This window comes from Oryctolagus cuniculus, chromosome 19, assembly GCF_051225735.1.
Source record: "Oryctolagus cuniculus isolate XC-2025 breed Fujian yellow rabbit chromosome 19, ASM5122573v1, whole genome shotgun sequence".
Taxonomy (NCBI): Eukaryota; Metazoa; Chordata; class Mammalia; order Lagomorpha; family Leporidae; genus Oryctolagus; species Oryctolagus cuniculus.
In genome coordinates, this window is record NC_142885.1 from 43523557 (window position 1) to 43542188 (window position 18632).

The window sequence follows — 18632 nt, forward strand, 5'->3', positions numbered from 1 at the left end:
CTCTTCTTTCTGTGTAACTCTTTCAAATAAATAAATAAATCTTAAAAAAAAAAAAAAAAGTAGTAAAGGGGAAATGAAGGAGTAATTTTATCAAGCAGTTCTGATATGAAACTAAATCCAAAACTAAGGTCCAATTAAGGCAGAGAGAACCTTATTAAATACAATAGATATTTAATACCTATACTGGGTTCTTGGATGGGTTCCAAGTGGACTGAAATGCCACTGGTTGAAATTGCATGTGTAGGTTTGGGTAACAGCATTTTTCTAGTCGGGGGTCATGAATACCTTTGTCCACCACTGTATACATACCCAGGGGGCAGAATACTGCCTGCCAGTCAACAGATGCTTACTGAATGATCATCAGTGAAAAGCTCTTGTGGGATTCCCAAAGGGACCTGCAACCCCAAAACTCGGTGATCTAGAAGGAGAACACCAGACAGGTCTCCGGGAGAAGCTTCAGCTGGGCCAGAGGAAATTATCCCCATGGAATGGGCAAGGGCCCTCTCAAGTTCCTTCAAGGGACCGGGTGATTCCCAGCTGGCTTTCTGGTTCCCACGATAGTCCCTGGTCAGGCTGCAATTATAACCCAGTTTCTGTCACTTGCTACCAGTGTGGCCTTGGTTAAATTATTTGAATGAAATCCCAGGCTTCCACAATAACGTCCACTTTGAGGGCCTGTTGAGTGCACTAAATAAAACTTTGGAGTTATAATTCTTGTCCCCTCCTGCCCCCTCACCCACAGCCACCTTTTCCTTCTACGTAAGACCTCCGTTCACATCCATTTGTTCTGATTCTCAGGCCTCAGGGCAGCTCTTTGTCCTAACCAGTTTGCCTCTGCCACTCAGTAGAATTACTTGCTTTAGTTTTACAAGTATCAATTGTGGTCATTTACAAGAACTATTGTCCAAATCAGCCTAATTGCTCTGTAGTACAAGAATAACAAGGGCAAATTCACATTGTTTGACCTCCCACCATGTACCAGCACCGCAGCTCACCTGCCTTATCATACCCTACTTGTCATTAGGTAGGTACCGGACAGCGCTTTTGCACTACTGGTATTCACTGCGCACCTGGAGCCCCAGCAAGGATTTAAAAACTTGGTCACTGCATAAACTGGTTTAGGTTCTAACCTAAACTTCACAAATATTTAGGCATGGGCAGGTGTATGCCCAAGTTGAAAATGAGACTGGAGGGATGAGCACTTGACCTAGCTGAGGTTAACTCGACCTAGCTTAACTTGACCTAGTTAAGATGCCAGTCAGGACACCCAAGTCCCATCTGGTTTCAATTCCCAGCTCTAGCTCCTGACTCCAACTTTTTGTTAATGCAGATCCTAGGAGGTAGCAGTGATGGCTCAAATAATTGCGTTCCTGTCTCTTGTTCGGAAGACCTGGATTGGGTTCCTGGCTCCCAGCTTCAGTCCCTGGTCATTGTGGGCACGTGGGGAGTAAACCAACAGATAGAAGCTCTCCCTCTGCATCTCATATAAGTAAACAAATATTTTTAATTAAAAAATGAGACTGAAATGTGGTGAATTCTCATGGGAACTTGCCTAACAAAACAGTTTTATTTTATTTATTTATTTATTTATTTATTTATTTATTGGACAGGCAGAGTGGACAGTGAGAGAGAGAGACAGAGAAAGGTCTTCCTTTTCCATTGGTTCACCCCCTCAATGGCCGCTGGGGCCGGCGCGCTATAGCCTGCGCACTGTGCTGATCCGAAGCCAGGAGCCACGTGCTTCTCCTGGTCTCCCATACAGGTGCAGGGCCCAAGGACTTGGGCCATCCTCCACTGCACTCCCGGGCCATAGCAGAGAGCTGGAAGAGGAGCAACCGGGACAGAATCTGGCACCCTGACCGGGACTAGAACCTGGTGTGCCGGCGCTGCAAGGCGGAGGATTAGCCTATTGAGCTACAGCAGCGCCAGCCTAATAAAACTGTTTTTTATTTTTTATTTATTTATTTTTGACAGGCAGAGTGGACAGTGAGAGACAGAGAGAAAGGTCTTCCTTTTGCCGCTGGTTCACCCTCCAATGGCCACCGTGGCCAGCGCGCTGCAGCCGGCGCACTGCGCTGATCCGATGGCAGGAGCCAGGTGCTTCTCCTGTTCTCTCATGGGGTGCAGGGCCCAAGCACTTGGGCCATCCTCCACTGCACTTCCGGGCCACGGCAGAGAGCTGGCCTGGAAGAGGGGCAACTGGGACTAGAACCTGGTGTGCCGGCGCCGCAAGGCGGAGGATTAGCCTAGTGAGCCGCGGCGCCGGCCACAAAACTGTTTTTTAATAAATTGACCACTGGGGGCTGGTGCTGTGGCATAGTGGGTAAAGCTATGGCCTGAAATGCCAGCATTCCATACAGTTCAACTCCCAGCTGCTCCACTTCCCATCCAGCTCCCTGCTAATGTGCCTAGGAAAGCATGGAAGATGGTCCAAATCCTTGGCCCTTGCCGCACACATGGGAGACCTGGAAGAAGTTCCTGGCTCCTGGCTTCAGACAGACTCAGCTCCAGCCATTACAGCCATCTGGGGAGTGAACCAGCAGATGAAAGATCTGTCTGTCTCTCCCTCTCTCTCTCTCTAACTCTGTCTTTCAAATAAATAAATATTTTTTAATTGGCCATCAAACATTTATTGAATGAGTACTGGTGCTTGTGAGGTTCCACTACTTCTGGAGTGGAGATCCCAGCTGGGCTGGTTCCACCAATATCAGACGTCTCATGTAGCTGGCTCAGGCTGGGCTGGGTGTGGTGTTGAGGGAATGGACGGGGCCCTTTGTGGGTGCTCAGAAGAGCTCTTCGTGTAGGACTAAACAAGGAGGCTGTAGTGAGAGATCGAAGGTAGTGTTGGGAAACTTGAGCTCAAGTTCTGGCAGAGGCTTAAGTGGCTGGGTTACTTAGGACAAGTCCTTGAAACCTCAGGTGTTTTTTTAAAAAAATATTTATTTACTTGAAAGGCAGAGTTACAGAGAGGCAGAGAGAGAGAGAAAGAAAGATATCGAGATCTTCCATCTGCTGGTTTACTCTTCAAATGGCCAGAGCTGGGCTGGTCTGAAGCCAGGAGCCTGGAGCTTCTTCCAGCTCTTCCATGTGGGTGCAGGGGCCCAAATACTTGGGCCATCTTCTACTGCTTTCTCCAGCAGGGAGCTGTATCAGAAGTGGAGCAGCCGGGACTCGAAATGGCGCCCATATGGGATGCCAGCACTGCAGGAGGAGTCTCTACCCACTACGCCACAGCACCAGCCCCTAGGCATTCTTTTTTTAAAACAGAAAATCTGTTTAAGATAAAGTTTTGGTCACACACACACACACACACCCCCAACGTCTGGCTGAGGTGGCCGCCACTGCATTCCACACCTCACCCTGCCTCCCAAGGACAACGTGAAGAAAGACGGGGAAAGGCAGCCAAGACAGATAAAGACTCAGCGAATAAATCTGGAAATCTGGGGGCGAGGATGAAAAGGGGAGGCCCAAAGGCAAAATTTGGGACAAGCTCAATCACTCGTTTGCCGAAGCTACTTACCACAAACTGCGCGAGGAAGTCCCCAGCTCCAAGCTGGGAACTGCAGCTGTGACCGCCGAGACGGGCGTTCCCTGGAGGGCCAGCCCTCATGGGTTCCAGAGCATCACGCTCAAGTCATCTACACTGCAAATACCAAGCGTGGAGCTGCACTCACAGCTCCAGTGAATCGTGCATTTGGAAAAATAAAACAATTAAATTTAACAACTTGATTTGAGAAGCAGAGTGACAGGGAGAACAAGATCTTCCGTCAGTCCACTCCCCAAACAGCTGGAAGGGTTCAGGCTGGGCCAGGCAGAAGCCAGGAGCCACAACCTCCATCCGGGTCTGCCATACCATCTTCTGATGCTTTCCCAGGCACATTAGCAGGGAGATGGATGGGATACGGAGCAGGTGGGACTAAAACCAGCACTCCCGAATGGAGTGCCATTGTCACAAGCGGTGCCTTAGCCTATTAGGACATTTTAAAAATTATTGTCCTTTTTATTTAAGAGACAGAGAGGGGCTGGCGCTGTGGCACAGCGGGTTAATGCCCTGGCCTGAAGTGCCGGCATCCCATATGGATGGCGGTTCTAGTCCCGGCTGCTCCTCTTCCTATCCAACTCTGTTGTGGCCTGGGAGGGCAGTGGAAGATGGCCCAAGTCCTTGGGCCCCTGCACTCATGTGGGAGACCCAGAGGAGGCTCCTGGCTTCAGATTGGCTCAGCTCTGACCGTTTCGGCCATGGAGTGAACCAGCGGATTGGAAGACCTCTCTCTCTGCCTCTCCTCTGTCTGTGTAACTCTGCCTTTCAAGTAAATAAATCTTAAAAAAAAAAAAAAAAAAGGCAGCGAGCCACCATCTGCTAGTTCACTCCCCAACTGCCTTCTATGACGAGGGCCGAGCCAGGAGCCAGGCACTCTATCCAGGTCTCCCACAAGGGTGGCAGGAACCTAACAGCTTGAGCCATTCCCTCTGCCTCCCAGATCTGCGCTGCCCAGGCATTCAGATACGGGACAGGAGCATCTTCACGGCTCAACACGTCACAGTGATGCGAAGGTGATGGCATCTCATTTCGGCTTTGATTTGCATTTCCTTAATGGTTGGTGACACTCGTGCTGGATGGTCACCGTGTGTATCCCTTCTGGAGAAATGCTATTCACTCTCTGCCTACTTTTAAATTGGTTTGCTTGCTTGCTTGCTGTTGCGCAGTTGCAGGAGTTCTTCCGTCTAGATATTAACCTCCCGCGGGACATGGGATCTGCAAACGTCTCCTCTCGTTCTGTGGGCGGCTTTCTCTGTCCCTCCACTGACTCTTCTCGGGCCGAACGGCCGTGCCTCCCTCGTCCTTTGCCCATCTATGGGAAAGCTGTGCGCCGTGAACTCTTCCGAGTGGTGGTGCAGAAACCACACGGTCTCTGCGTTACGGTAGAAGCCACGGTCGCGTGCCACACTCGGACTCCCGCTTCCAGCAGCATCTGTCCGGCGCCGCCAACTCGACCCCCACGCCCACCCCGGGTCAGAGCGGTGGCCCCACCCCAGAGTCCGAACGCAGGCTACGGCGGGGAAGCTGTGCCCACTGCCCACCCCTGAACCACGCACGACAGCCTGGCAGCTTGAGGCTCGCACGCGTTAAGGAGTCCCTAAGAGCTGGGGGCCCGGCGCAAGGCGCAGGCACCACCGAGGCGTCCAGGAGAGCGGAACCCCAACACCCAGCCCAGCCCGGAAGGACAGCCCTAAACGGGGGACCCGCCTCCAGGACCCTGCCCCGCCGGGCGGAACCCGCGTCCTCCTCCGGGCGCGGCCGGGCTGTGCCACCGGCGCGGTGGGAGGCGAAAGACAGGAAAAAAATGCCTGCGGCGAGGTTCTCCTTGACCTTGTCTCCGTTCTCTCCAGGAGTGGACTGGGGGGGGTCCGCCGCATCTCCCGCGCGAGCTCTCTGGCCTCTCTCGGGTCGTCTCGCCTCCCGCACAGCTGCGGCCTCCCTGCGCACCCCCCTCGCGGGGTTTCCGCATGGTACGCGCCCACCCGGACTCGCCCTGGCCACTGCGCATGCGAACCCCGCCCCAGCGGGGGGCGGTGGGGGCGGGGCAGAGGGACGCGCGGAGCACGGACCCCGCCCCTTCGCGGCTCCATTCGTGACGTCGCGGGGGGCGCCGGCCTCCGCCCGGCTCCGAGCGGTGAGAGCGAGCTCGGGAAGGGATGCGGGCGTTGCGGACCCTCGGCGGGGGCTGGGGGGGAAGGAGAGGCCTAGGCGCGCCTCCAGCCGCTGCCCCTCAGGCTCCGCCCTCTCCGGCCCGGCCGTGTCCCCTTCTCGAAGTCCCGGGGCTGAGCGTGTGTGGCAGCCGCGTTCCCGTGGCACTTCCCCGCCCGCCCCCAAGTGTCTGCCTCCCCGCCGTCCAGGCGTACCTTTCCATCCAGGCCTTGGCCCTACGACTCCTGTGCCAAGGCCTCCGAGCCTCAGCCCCCTCCCCCCATGTTTGTTTTTGTTGTTTTGTTTTCCTGCCTCATCTGGTTTGGGGGAGCAATAGGACACAGAGAAAAGAGAAGGGAAATGGACATTGTGGGGTTTCTGCACGGCCGAGCGCCAAGGGGAGCGCCGCCTCTGCCACATTTAATCCTCATTCCTTGGTGTTCACAGATGCCTGAGCCCACAGAGGTTAACTGACTGCCTCCCCCGTGGCTAGTGAGTAGCAGAGCGGGCGGGGTTCAGAGCTAAATGGTGGGGCTCCAAAGGGCAGTTCTGGTCACACCACCCCCTGCTCCAGGCCAGCCCTCAACCCAGAAGAGTGCTTCCTGTTTCCCTTCTGAGAATTCTCTCCCTCTCCGCTTCCTTTTTCCAGCACAGAGAGCTCTGCCTGCACCTGGGTTGCCTCAGAAATGCAATGCAGTGAACATCCTAAGCAGTGCAGGGAGATGAACTTTGGGGGTCAAGAGCCTTGGTCTCTTGTCCGGGCTCTGCCCCTGGCTGCCTGTGCGGCCTTGGCCTTGGCCCTGGTCGCCTCGGGCTTTGGCTTCCCCTTGCACAAAGTGGGTAAATGCCTTGTGCCCTGCAGGCTTCTGTCCAGTTCTCGCTCCCTGTCTTCCCGCAGACTCTCCCTGGAGGCCCAGACGCCTTTGCTCCCCATGGGCAGCTGCCAAGCAGGGCACAACCTGCATCTCTGTCTCGTCCACCACCCGCCTCTGGTCTGTGCCACTCTGATCCTGCTGCTCCTGGGCCTCTCCGGCCTGGGCCTCGGTGGCTTCCTCCTCACCCACAGGAGTGGCCTGCGCAGCCCTGACATCCCAGAGGTGAGTGCCGCCCTACTGGTCCCGGGGCCGCGGGCCTGTTCTCGCCGCTCATCTCGTCTCCCAACCTCCTTTTGCACACAGGACTGGGTCTCCTTCTTGAGGTCTTTCGGCCAGCTGACCCTGTGCCCTGTGGATGGGACGGTCACGGCAACACGGCAGGGGGCTCACGTGGTAGGCTTAGTGACCACGCTGAACTTCGGGGATGGTGCAGACAGGAACAAGACCCAGACCTTCCAAGCCAGCATCCCAGGTCGGCAGCTGGGATTGAAAGGTGAGACCAGGGGGGACTGTGGGGCCCTTCAGCCCCTCACCAGCGTGGTGATCTCGGGCTCGCTCTCGTCACTTCTGTTGTGATGAAGACCGGGTACTTTCCAGGGAACGAGCTGCCCAAGTGAAGGGTTCCTCGGAATGCCTTCTGTCTGCCTTCCGGCTCGAAGATTCTTTGATTCTGTCCTCTCGGTGCGATGACACGGGCTAGGTTTGACCCAGTGTTCTTTTTTTTTTTTTTTTTTTTTTTTTTTTGACAGGCAGAGTGGACAGTGAGAGAGAGAGAGACAGAGAGAAAGGTCTTCCTTTGCCGTTGGTTCACCCTCCAATGGCCGCCGCGGCCGGCGCGCTGCGGCCGGCGCACCGCGCTGATCCGATGGCAGGAGCCAGGAGCCAGGTGCTTTTCCTGGTCTCCCATGGGGTGCAGGGCCCAAGCACCTGGGCCATCCTCCACTGCACTCCCTGGCCACAGCAGAGGGCTGGCCTGGAAGAGGGGCAACCGGGACAGAATCCGGCGCCCCGACCGGGACTAGAACCCGGTGTGCCGGCGCCGCTAGGCGGAGGATTAGCCTAGTGAGCCGCGGCGCTGGCCTGACCCAGTGTTCTTGCTGTCTCCTCTTAGAAGTGCCTTCTCTTGCCTTCTGTTCTGTTAAATGAGTACCTTAAATTGCTTACTGTGTGCTTAGCCTAGCTCTGTGTGCTGCAAGGCCACCATCCATTTCCAAAAAGTTCAGCTTCTGAGAAAATGACAAGAGATTGTGTGTCACTGAACGCCATTGATTTCTGAGTGCTTGGCTTTGGGTGAGAGAGAGTGGCCAATGTTGGGGTGTCGCTGGTAAAGCTGCCACCTGTGACGCCGGCATCCCATACGGGTGCTGGTTTGTGCGTGTCCTCCCGATGTCCCCACCACTCCACTTCCAATCCAGCTCCCTGCTAATGCGCCTGGGAAAGCAGTGGAAGATGGCCCAAGTGCCTGGGTCCCTGCCACCCACGTGGGAGACCCGGATGAAACTCCTGGCTCCTGGCTTTGGCTCATCCCACCCCTGGCGGTGGAGGGCATTTGGGGAGTGAACCAGCACATGGAAGTTCTCTCTCCCTCTCTGTCTCTGTTGCTCCCTTTCTTTGTGTAACTCTGACCTCCAAATAAATAAGTTAATCTTTTAAGAAATGGGGAGATGGAGAGGAAGGAGAGAAAGGTGGAAATTTGCTGATTTCTGAGGTCCTTTCCCACACTGTCATTTCAAATTTCTGTGAGTCAGTATGTGTGAGTGTATACTTCCAGGTGTACATGTGTGTGAACAGAGAATGAGGAATGTGTCTGGGAGATACAGACTTGAGGCCATTTTTCCTATTCTTTTTTAAGAAATACATGGGAGCCGGTGTTGAGCCACCACATATTGAGTCCTGGCTGCTCTGCTTCCTATCCAGCTCCCTGCTGATGCACCTGGGAAGGCAGTGGGGGATGGCCCAGGTACTCAGATTGCTGCCATGCTTGTGGGAGGTCAGGATGGAGTTCCTGGCTCCTGGCTTTGGCCTGGCGCAGACCCTGCTGTTGTGACCATCTGGGGAGTGAACTAGGGGATGGAAGAGATCTCTTTCTCTCTCTGTCGCTCTGCCTTTTCAAATGATACATCTTAAAAATAAAATACTAAAGGGCAGGCATGCGGCCTTCTGGTATTGTGGGTTAAGCCACTGCTTGAGACACCCACGTCCCATATTGAGTGTTGAGTCAAGTCCTCGGTGCCTCTGATCCAGCTTCCTGCTAGGGTGACTGGAAGACTGCAGATGACAACCCAAGGACTTGGGTCCTGCCTCTCACATGGTAGACACAGGTGGAGTTCCTGGCTCCTGGCTTGAGCCTAGCCCACCACTGGCTGTTGCAGGCATTTGGGGGAGTGAACCAGCAGATGGAAGATGGATCTCCCCCCCACACACACAGTTCTACCTTTCAGGTAGATGACAAAAAATGAACATTTAATAAATATATAACGAGGCCGGCACCGCGGCTCACTAGGCTAATCCTCCACCTTGCGGCGCCGGCACACTGGGTTCTAGTCCCAGTCGGGGCACCAGATTCTGTCCCGGTTGCCCCTCTTCCAGGCCAGCTCTCTGCTGTGGCCCGTGAGTGCAGTGGAGGATGGCCCAAGTGCTTGGGCCCTGCACCCCATGGGAGACCAGGATAAGTACCTGGCTCCTGCCATCGGATCAGTGAGGTGCGCTGGCTGCAGCGCGCCGGCTGCGGCGGCCATTGGAGGGTGAACCAACGGCAAAGGGAGACCTTTCTCTCTGTCTCTCTCTCTCACTGTCCACTCTGCCTGTCAAAAAATAAAAAAATAAATAAATATATAACGAGCTTTTGCAGGGACAATATTACAGTCCTTGAGGTTTCTCTGAGATACAGTTATCACTGATTGGAAAACAAAAATACATAGTTACATGGAAATGTATGTCATGAAAAGATTATGCATGAATTTCAAACTTTTTTGAACAAAAATAAATTGGTCTTTTAATTCCATTTCTCCACCGATTGCCCCTGTGTGAGAGCTTTATGGATGTAGGATTCATATTTCATACAAGTCATCAGGATACAAAGGAATGGCTTTCAGTGTACGCACAAAGTGTGCGACTGTCACCACGGTCAATTTTAGAACATTTCCATCACGCCCAGAATAATGTGCACCTATGGGCAGTTACTCCCTCCCCCATCCCAGTCTCACAGATGTGGGCAGCCACCAGCCTGCTCTCTGCCTGTGTACCTACTCTAGACAGTTAACATGATACGTGGTCTTTTGTGATTGGCTTCTTTCTCTTGGAATTGTATTCTTTCTTTGAAAATTTTTTTTTTTATTTGACAGGTAGAGTTATAGACAGTGAGATAGAGAGACAGAGAGAAAGGTCTTCCTTCCATTGGTTCACTCCCCGAATGGCCACCACAGCTGGCGCTGCGCCGATCCGAAGCCAGGAGCCAGGTGCTTCCTCCTGGTCTCCCATGCGGGTGCAGGGCCCAAGCACTTGGGCCATCCTCCACTGCCCTCCCGGGCCACAGCAGAGAGCTGGACTGGAAGAGGAGCAACCGGGACTAGAACCCGGTGCCCATATGGGATGCTGGGGCCACAGGCAGAGGATTAACCAAGCGAGCCACGGTGCCGGCCCCTGAATTTTTTTTTTTAAGATTTATTTATTTGAAGGGCAGATTGACAGAGAGGAGGAGAGGAAACAGAGAAAGATCCTTCATCTGCTGGCTCACTTCCCAAATAACTGCAACAGCCAAGGCTGGGTCAGGCTAGGCCAGAGACGGGAACTCCATCCAGGTCTCCCACCTGGAGGCAGGGACCTACGCACATGGGCCACCTGCTGCTTTCCCAGGTGCATTAGCAGGAAGCTGGGTTGGAAAGGGAGCAGCTGAGATTAGAACTGGTGCTCTGGTATGGGAAGCCATTGACACAAGCAGCAGATTAACGCACTGCGCCCCGACACACCAGCCCTGGAGTCATGTTTTAAAGGTTCATCGTGTATCCGTTCTTCATTTCTTTTTATTGCTGAATACTGTCCATTGCATGAATAGTCTACTTCTTGTTTACTCATCATTTGATTCCTGTTTGGGCTGTTTCCCCTTTTTTACTATTGTAAATGATGCTGCTGTGCATAGTTGTGTACGTTTTTGCGTGAACATATGTTCGCACTTCTGAGAACGTACTCACGAGCGGAATGTACACTGAGTCTATGTTTAGTCTTTTGAGGAACTGCCAGACTCCCTTCTGCCAGGCTGTGCCACTTCCTATGCCCACCAGCGCACAAGCTCCACTTTCTCCACGGTCTCACCAGTGCTTGTTACTGTGTCTTTCTGATCATCGGTGTCCTGGTCACGTGTCCCTCTGTGGCAGTGATTTGCATATTCCCCACGACCGTTTTTCTTTCTTTCTTTCTTTTTTTTTTAACTGGCAGAGTGGATAGTGAGAGAGAGAGAGACAGAGAGAAAGGTCTTCCTTTGCCGTTGGTTCACCCTCCAATGGCCGCCATGGCTGGCGCACTGCGGCCGGCGCACCGCACTGATCTGAAGCCAGGAGCCAGGTGCTTCTCCTGGTCTCCCATGGGGTGCAGGGCCCAAGGACTTGGGCCATCCTCCACTGCACTCCCTGGCCACAGCAGAGAGCTGGCCTGGAAGAGGGGCAACCAGGACAGAATCCGGCGCCCCGACCAGGACTAGAACCTGGTGTGCCGGCACCGCAGGTGGAGGATTAACCTATTGAGCTGCGGCGCCGGCCAATGTAAAGATTCTTATTTTTAAACTTACTTATTTTGAAAGGAAGAGTTAGGGAAAGGAAGAGAGAGGGAGAGACAGGCCTTTCATCTGATGGTTCACTCCCCAAGTGGCTGCAACAGCCGGAGCTGAGCTGATACAAAACCAGGAGCCAGAAGCTTCTTGCAGGTCTCCCACGTGGGTGCAGGGGCCCATGCAATTGGGCCATCTTCTTCTGCTTTCCCAGGCCGTAGCAGAGAGCTGGATTGGAAGTGGAGCAGCCAGGATGTGAACCGGCACCCATATGGATGCTGGTGCTGCAGGCAGCGGCCTTACCCATTACACCACAGCACCGGACCCTGTAAGGGTTCTTTATAACTTGTCAGTACAAGTCCCTTATCTGATTTACGGTTTGCAGATCTTTTCTTATGTTTTGTAAGTTGTCTATTTACTTGGTTCATGTTATTCTATTTTTTTAAAGATTTATTTATTTATTTGAAAGTCAGAGTTACATAGAGAGAAGGAGAGGCAAAGAGAGCGAGAAAGAGAGAGAGAGAGATCTTTCATCCACTGGTTCATTCCCCAATGGCTGAAGCTGCGCTGATCTGAATTCAGGAGCTGGGAACTTCCTCCGGGTCTTTCCACGCGGGGGCAGGGGCCCAAGCACTTGGGCCATCCTCTACTGCTTTCCCAGGCCATAGCAGAGAGCGGGATTGGAAGTAGAGCAGCCGGGACTCGAACCAGTGCCCCTGTGGGATGCTGGCACTGCAGGAAGTAGCTTTGCCTGCTACACCACAGTGCCAGCCCCCATGTTATTCTGTTAAATACAGATGTTTTCAGTTTTCATAAAATACAATTTATCTATTTTTCATTTTGTAGCTTGTGCTTTTATTGTCATATCTAAGAATATCCAGCCTAACTCAAGCGCTCCAAGATTGACTCCTATATATATATATATATTTATTTTTAAAATATCTATTTGTTGGGGCCAGTGCTGTGGTGTAGTGGGTAAAGCTGCCGGCTGCAGTGCCAGCATCCCATAGGGGCACTGGTTCGAGTCCCGGCTGTTCCACTTCTGATTCAGCTCTCTGCTATGGCCTGGGAAAGAAGTAGAAGATGGCCCAAGTCCTTGGACCCCTGCACCCATGTGGGGGACCCAGAAGAAGCTCCTGGCTTCAGATCAGCACAACTCTGGCCATTGCAGCCAAAAATGGGGAGTGAACCAATGAATGAAAGACCTCTCTCTCTCTCTCTCTCTCTCTCTGCCTCTCCTCTCTCTGTGTAACTCTGCCTTTCAAATAAATAAATAAATCTTTAAAAAAAAGGTTTTTTTATTTATTTACTTGAAAGGCAGAGTTAAAGAGAGGCAGAGGCAAAGAGAGAGGGATAGAGAGAGAGAGAGAGGTCTTCCATCTGCTGGGTCACTCCCCGGGTGGCCACAGTGGCCCAGTGGACCAGGCCGAAGCCTGAAACTGGGAACTCCCTTCAGGTCTCCCCTTGGGCCATTTTTTCCTTTCTCAGGCACATTCCCAGGGAGCTGGACTGGAAGTGGAGCAGCTGGGAATTGAACCGGCATTCCTATGGGATGCCAGCACTGCAAGCAATGGCTCAACACAGTGTGTCACAATGCCAGCCCCATACTCCTATATTTTCTTCCCAGAATTGTGTGGTTTTAGTTTTTACATCTAGGTCTATGATACAGTTTTAATTTTTTGATTTATTTATGTATTTGAAAGGCAGACAGAGATAGAGCTCCAGATGCTCACAGTAGCCATGGCTGGACCATGGCAAAGCCAGGAACCAGGAATTCAGTTCAGGTCTCCCGCAGTGCATGACAGGGACCCGTAGACAGTAGAGCCGTCGTCTGCTGCTTCCCAGGGTGCACATTAGCAGGGAGCTGGATCAGAAAGGGAACTGGGACTTAAGACTTAGCACCCTGTAAGGCAACAGGTGATGGCTTGAGTGCTTGGATCCGTGCTACGCATGCGGAGACCCAGATGCAGGTCCTGGCTGCTGGCTTTGACCTGGCCCAGCCCTGGCTGTTGCAGGCATTTATAGATGGAAGATAGCTCTCTCTCTCTGTCTCTGTCTCTCTCTTTCTCTCTCCCCCAGATCCCATTGCTCTGCCTTTTTTTTTTTTTTTTTTTTTTTTTTTTTTACAGGCAGAGTGGACAGTGAAAGAGAGAGACAGAGAGAAAGGTCTTCTTTTGCCGTTGGTTCAGCCGGCGCACCGCGCTGATCCGATGGCAGGAGCCAGGTACTTATCCTGGTCTCCCATGGGGTGCAGGGCCCAAGCACTTGGGCCATCCTCCACTGCACTCCTGGGCCACAGCAGAGAGCTGGCCTGGAAGAGGGGCAACCGGGACAGGATCCGGCGCCCCGACCGGGACTAGAATCCAGTGTGCCGGCGCCGCAAGGTGGGGGATTAGCCTAGTGAGCCCGGCGCCGGCCTCCTTTGTATAGTTCTTTTTTTTTTTTTTTTGACAGGCAGAGTGGACAGTGAGAGAGAGAGACAGAGAGAGAAAGGTCTTCCTTTTGCCGTTGGATCACCCTCCAATGGCCGCCGCTGCAGCCGGCGCACCGCGCTGATCCGATGGCAGGAGCCAGGATCCAGGTGCTTTTCCTGGTCTCCCATGGGGTGCAGGGCCCAAGCACCTGGGCCATCCTCCACTGCACTCCCTGGCCATAGCAGAGAGCTGGCCTGGAAGAGGGGCAACCGGGACAGAATCCGGCGCCCCAACCGGGACTAGAATCCGGTGTGCCGGCGCCGCATGGTGGAGGATAGCCTATTGAGCCACGGCGCTGGCTAAACGCCACCATCTTTTTTTTTTTTTTTTTTTTTTTTTTTTTTGACAGGCAGAGTGGACAGTGAGAGAGAGAGACAGAGAGAAAGGTCTTCCTTTTGCCGTTGGTTCACCCTCCAATGGCCACCGTGGCCGGCGCGCTGCGGCGGGCACACCGCGCTGATCCGATGGCAGGAGCCAGGAGCCAGGTGCTTCTCCTGGTCTCCCATGGGGTGCAGGGCCCAAGCACCTGGGCCATCCTCCACTGCATTCCCGGGCCACAGCAGAGGGCTGGCCTGGAAGAGGGGCAACCGGGACAGAATCCGGCGCCCCGACCGGGACTAGAACCCGGTGTGCCGGCGCCGCTAGGCGGAGGATTAGCCTAGTGAGCCGCGGCGCCGGCTGTATAGTTCTTTAATATATATTTTACAGAGCGAGAGAATAGCTTAACTGTATATGTTTTTTCCCACACAGAAATTGTCCCAAGGCCACTTACTGATGCGACTGCCCTTCCCGCACTAATTTAACATAGGGGACAGCCTTTTAACAGATTTTGGTACTTGGTGGAAAATTGCTTTCTTGAAAAGGATGAACCGGTTTATACAATCCGAGGTCGGCAGCCTTGCCAGTGCTGGCTGATTTGTCGTCCGTGATTGTAAGCTCGTTTCATCTGCGCGTCTGTCCATGCACCATTGTTTCCATTTCTCCGCAGTACAAACGCTGGCACATGGGGACTGTATTTGAATAGGATTGGCCTGGGCTCGGCAGAGACTCAGTGCGGGACGAAGCTGCTGAGAGGTTTCCAGCGGCCTTGGTGCCTTAGCCTTGCACCATCTGAAAAACTCCACCCGCTTCCATGCCAGTTAAGCACACCTGCTTTTCCCATGATGCACTGAAACCTTCTCCACCAGGAAGGCGATGCCATGCTGATCACGTGCAGGCTGAGCTCCATGTGGATTCGCCATGAAACCTTCCCAGAGATCATTGCGCACACTGAACCCTGCCCAACCCCCACTTCGTTTGTATATTCAATTAGGGCACCACCCTCTACCTAATAAAGGGGGCTACCAAACTAGGGTGCATGTGATTCTCCCCATGGGGCTTCCTGCACTCCTGTCCGAGCGTGTCCTACCTCCTTAGTCTGCTTAGACAAGTCCTGCTCTCATGCTTACACTCTCTGTCTCTGCTTTCAATTCCTGTCTCTTAAGCTGAGATGAGAATGTGGACTACAGCTCGGGACCCTCATCCCGACAACATAATCGAAGCCAAACGCCTAGCGGTCCACGGAGCCTCCGCAGCGGCAAAGTCTGAGACGGCCGCTCCACCGCTCATGTTCCCCGTCTCCTCGCCCATGCCTCTCACAGGGTCTTCTGCAGAGGAGCCCATCCTTGTCACAGCCAGGGTGACCCCGGAAAGGACGCCGGGAGCCTGCCTGTATTTTAATGCTGCTCCAGGGATCCTGCCCTCCAGCCAGCCACCCATCTCCTGCCTCGAGGACGGAGCAGGCAATGCCACCCTGAGCCCTAGGATGGGTGAGGAGTGTGTCCGGATCTGGAGCCACGAAGGCCTGGTGCTCACCAAGCTGCTCACCTCGGTAGGAGCTTCAGGACAGTCCTGAGGTTTCACAGAGCCGTGCCGAGCGCCGGGGCTGGCAGGTGCTGGGAGGCAGTTTTACCTAACAGAAGAAGTGTAGTCTTCCTGACCCGTCTTGAAGGCTGTGTGACAGAGCAAGCACAGGGACCTCTCTGTGCCTCGGCTTCCTCATCTGTAATTCAGATACATGGCACCATCTTCTAATTCCAGTTGAATTAGAATCTGGAAAGTGCCCAGGACCATGGCAGGCACACAACAGAGACGTGGTAAATGAGCAATTAGGGTTTACGATTGTTCTGAAATGCAATGGAGCTTTATCTCTACCTCCAAGGATTTCCAGGGTTGTAATAAGAGGCGGAATGGGCTAATTGCTGTCATAGAGATGTGAGCAGAGTGTTAGACAGAGTCGGGCCATTAACCCTCACTTGAACATTTATGGAGGGCACATCACAGAGCAGGAGCATTTGAGAAAGAGAAGGCGGTAGTAGTTTATAATGTACAAAGTGCTTTCAGGTTCATTATCTCGTTTGATCTTAAAATAGCCTTTTGAGGTAGGTACTATTATCCCATTTTCCAGATGAGGAAACAGGCTGAGAGGGAGGGAGTGGATTGCCTCCGGCCACACAGCTGGGGGAAGTGGCTGAGCCAGGGTTGTGACCCAGGCCTTCTGGACTGTCAGGACATCCTGGAAGAATGAGGAAAGCCTGGCGAGGGGGTGCGGTAGGGGAGGTTCAGGAGGGGAGCTGCCTTCCAGCCAAGGGCCAGCGTGAGCACAGGCCTGCAGGCAAGTTCAGCCACTGAGGGGTCAGGGAGAAGGGGCAGGAGAGTGCGGGGGCTGTGAATGCCAGGCCGGGAAGCCGTGACTTGACAATGAACAAGGGCTGTGAGGAGGAGAGAGAAGTGACCCCAGCGTGGGGCGGAGGGAGGAGGTTTGGGAAGCTGCTGCGCCCTGGCCTCACATCTGGAGGATTTGGGAGTTTGGACTCAGGGAAGACCTAGATTCTAGACTTGGCACTTCTTGCACATCTTTAAAATGTGGATGACAGTGAACTTTGCTATCTCATGATGATGGCTGGGCCAGAAAGCAGTTTGTGAACTATCCCGACAAACAGCCGATGATACAGAAATAACCTTTTCCCTTGTACTCTGTCCTTGATGGTGGGGGGAGGGGAGTATGCTCTCCCAGGTTGGGGCTTCTCGCTGTAGCCCTGGGCTGGGGTCGGATGTCTCCTCAAGGGAAGGTGCCCCTCTTTTCCCTCCCTCCATCATTCTTCTTTCCCTCCCCATGGCCATCCCTAGGAGGAGCTGGCTCTGTGTGGCTCCAGGCTGCTGATCTTGGGCTCCTTCCTGCTTCTCTTCTGTGGCCTTCTCTGCTGTGTCACTGCTGTGTGCTTCCACCCACGCCGGGAGTCGCACTGGTCCAGAACCCGGCTGTGAGGGCGCTGGCCTACTTCCTGCCTTGTTCTCAGGTGAGCGTTTCTGCCTCTCCCGTGGGAGCAGGGAATGGGATGGGATGGTGTGGGAGTAGCAATTGTACCTGGGGATCCAGCCTCAAGTGTGGCTGCTTCTGGGTCCCTGAAAACCCCATTCAATGACTGCTTTCCCTGGAGATTCAACATTTTTCTTATTATTTTTATTATGTAATATTTAACACTTGGAAAATATAAAGGTTTTATTTATTATTTCACTTGTAGATCCCACTCAGGGCACACGTAGAATATTTCTAGCAACCCAGAAGTCTCCTCTGAGCTCTACCTGATAATACCTTCCCTTCCCCTGTAACTAACTGTCCTGCTCTCCAGTGCATCACCAAGTGTGCACTCCTGAGCAGTCTGGTTTGGTTTTACTTACTTTAGAACTTCATAGAGATGAAACATTCTCTTGGGACAGACTTCTTTCAAGTGAACAGTCTGAGTATGACACCGGCCCTTTGCTGTGTCGTTCCCACGCACGCATTTTGGCAACAGTGGGCAGCTGTGAAGGTTCAGGTTTGCTGCTTCATCCCAAATATGAATCAGATTCACCTTGCTTTCGTCCTGAGAGTCTGAGCCTAGTTTTATGGCTCATATTTTATGAAATCAGCGTGCCATTTTACATGTAGAATCATTGTGTTTCAGGAAGGTGGATTCTGCTCACAGGGTCTTGGGAGGAATCAGTATCACAAAGGTAGCCGTTGGCTCAGGACATACCGGCTAACCCTTTAACATGTTAGCTCCTTAAGGGGAAAATATTTACGCAAAAGGACTTCACCCTGTCAGGCAGATCTCATATAATTTGGGGGCCGTTTGTTCTGCATCCAGCCCTGAAACTCTCAGCTTCCACTGGCTGCTGTGCCCTAGGAAGTTACTGTGGGAGAAGTGGAAACAGCTGAGGCCCAGGGAACCGCTCGGGCCAGAGGAACTGGAAGGTCAAGATCAACTTTGCTTATTTTGCTTGGGGGTAGGCTTGGCTGCCTCAGCTATCCTTGGCACAGGAAATGATGGAGCCCTCAGCCGTGGACTGCGGCCGGAAGTTTGCCTGGCCCCTGGCAGATCGAAGGGTCCTAATGCCACTTGATTGGTTGACAGCTGTCTATAGTTGCCACTCCCTCTGCCCCTTCAGTTTCTGCCCCCACCCCAGAGCTTCCTCCGCGGGCCCTCTGACCTATCATGTTTGTTTATTTTTTTCTCTCTAGGTGTAAATCAACTTCTTGGGTCTTGTTTCTGAGTTGGAAGATGTCACAGAAAGTGAGGAGCTGGAGTGTGTGGGGGGGTAAATAAAAGGTCTTTTTGCCTACTGTTGCCTAAGGTGTTTGTGGGGATTGGGCTGACATGGCAATTATACGGTAGGCAGGATTGGCAGACTTTTCCTTGTTGACGCTAATTTGTGATACAGATTAGATTAGATCATAGTCTATTTAGCTCTCCACAAGGCTGTGATTTGGCTTTGGAAAACCGAGAACAGGTTTTGATCCTAACCCTGCC

At 53.1% G+C, this 18632-nt stretch overlaps 1 protein-coding gene across 9 annotated transcripts; it reads left to right on the forward strand.

Annotated features, from left to right (window-relative positions):
- Positions 1 to 5623: 5623 nt before the first annotated feature.
- Positions 5624 to 18444, forward strand: TMEM219 (transmembrane protein 219). Of its 9 annotated transcripts, none has more exons than XR_011384742.2 (8): positions 5624 to 5675; positions 6137 to 6181; positions 6588 to 6786; positions 6868 to 7057; positions 15285 to 15670; positions 16969 to 17138; positions 17970 to 18076; positions 18344 to 18444. XR_011384742.2 is itself a non-coding variant. In XM_070064884.2 (7 exons), the coding sequence occupies exons 3-6, from the start codon at positions 6622 to 6624 to the stop codon at positions 17104 to 17106; spliced, it is 879 nt and encodes a 292-aa protein (XP_069920985.2). In that variant the 5' UTR covers positions 5624 to 5675; positions 6137 to 6181; positions 6588 to 6621; the 3' UTR covers positions 17107 to 17138; positions 18344 to 18444. The 9 variants fall into 9 exon arrangements, 6 of the variants coding, with proteins under 6 accessions (XP_069920985.2, XP_008256158.3, XP_089177318.1 ...); XR_007920159.3 differs by having other exon boundaries at positions 15441 to 15670; XR_011384743.2 differs by lacking the exon at positions 6137 to 6181 and having other exon boundaries at positions 15441 to 15670.
- Positions 18445 to 18632: the final 188 nt, after the last annotated feature.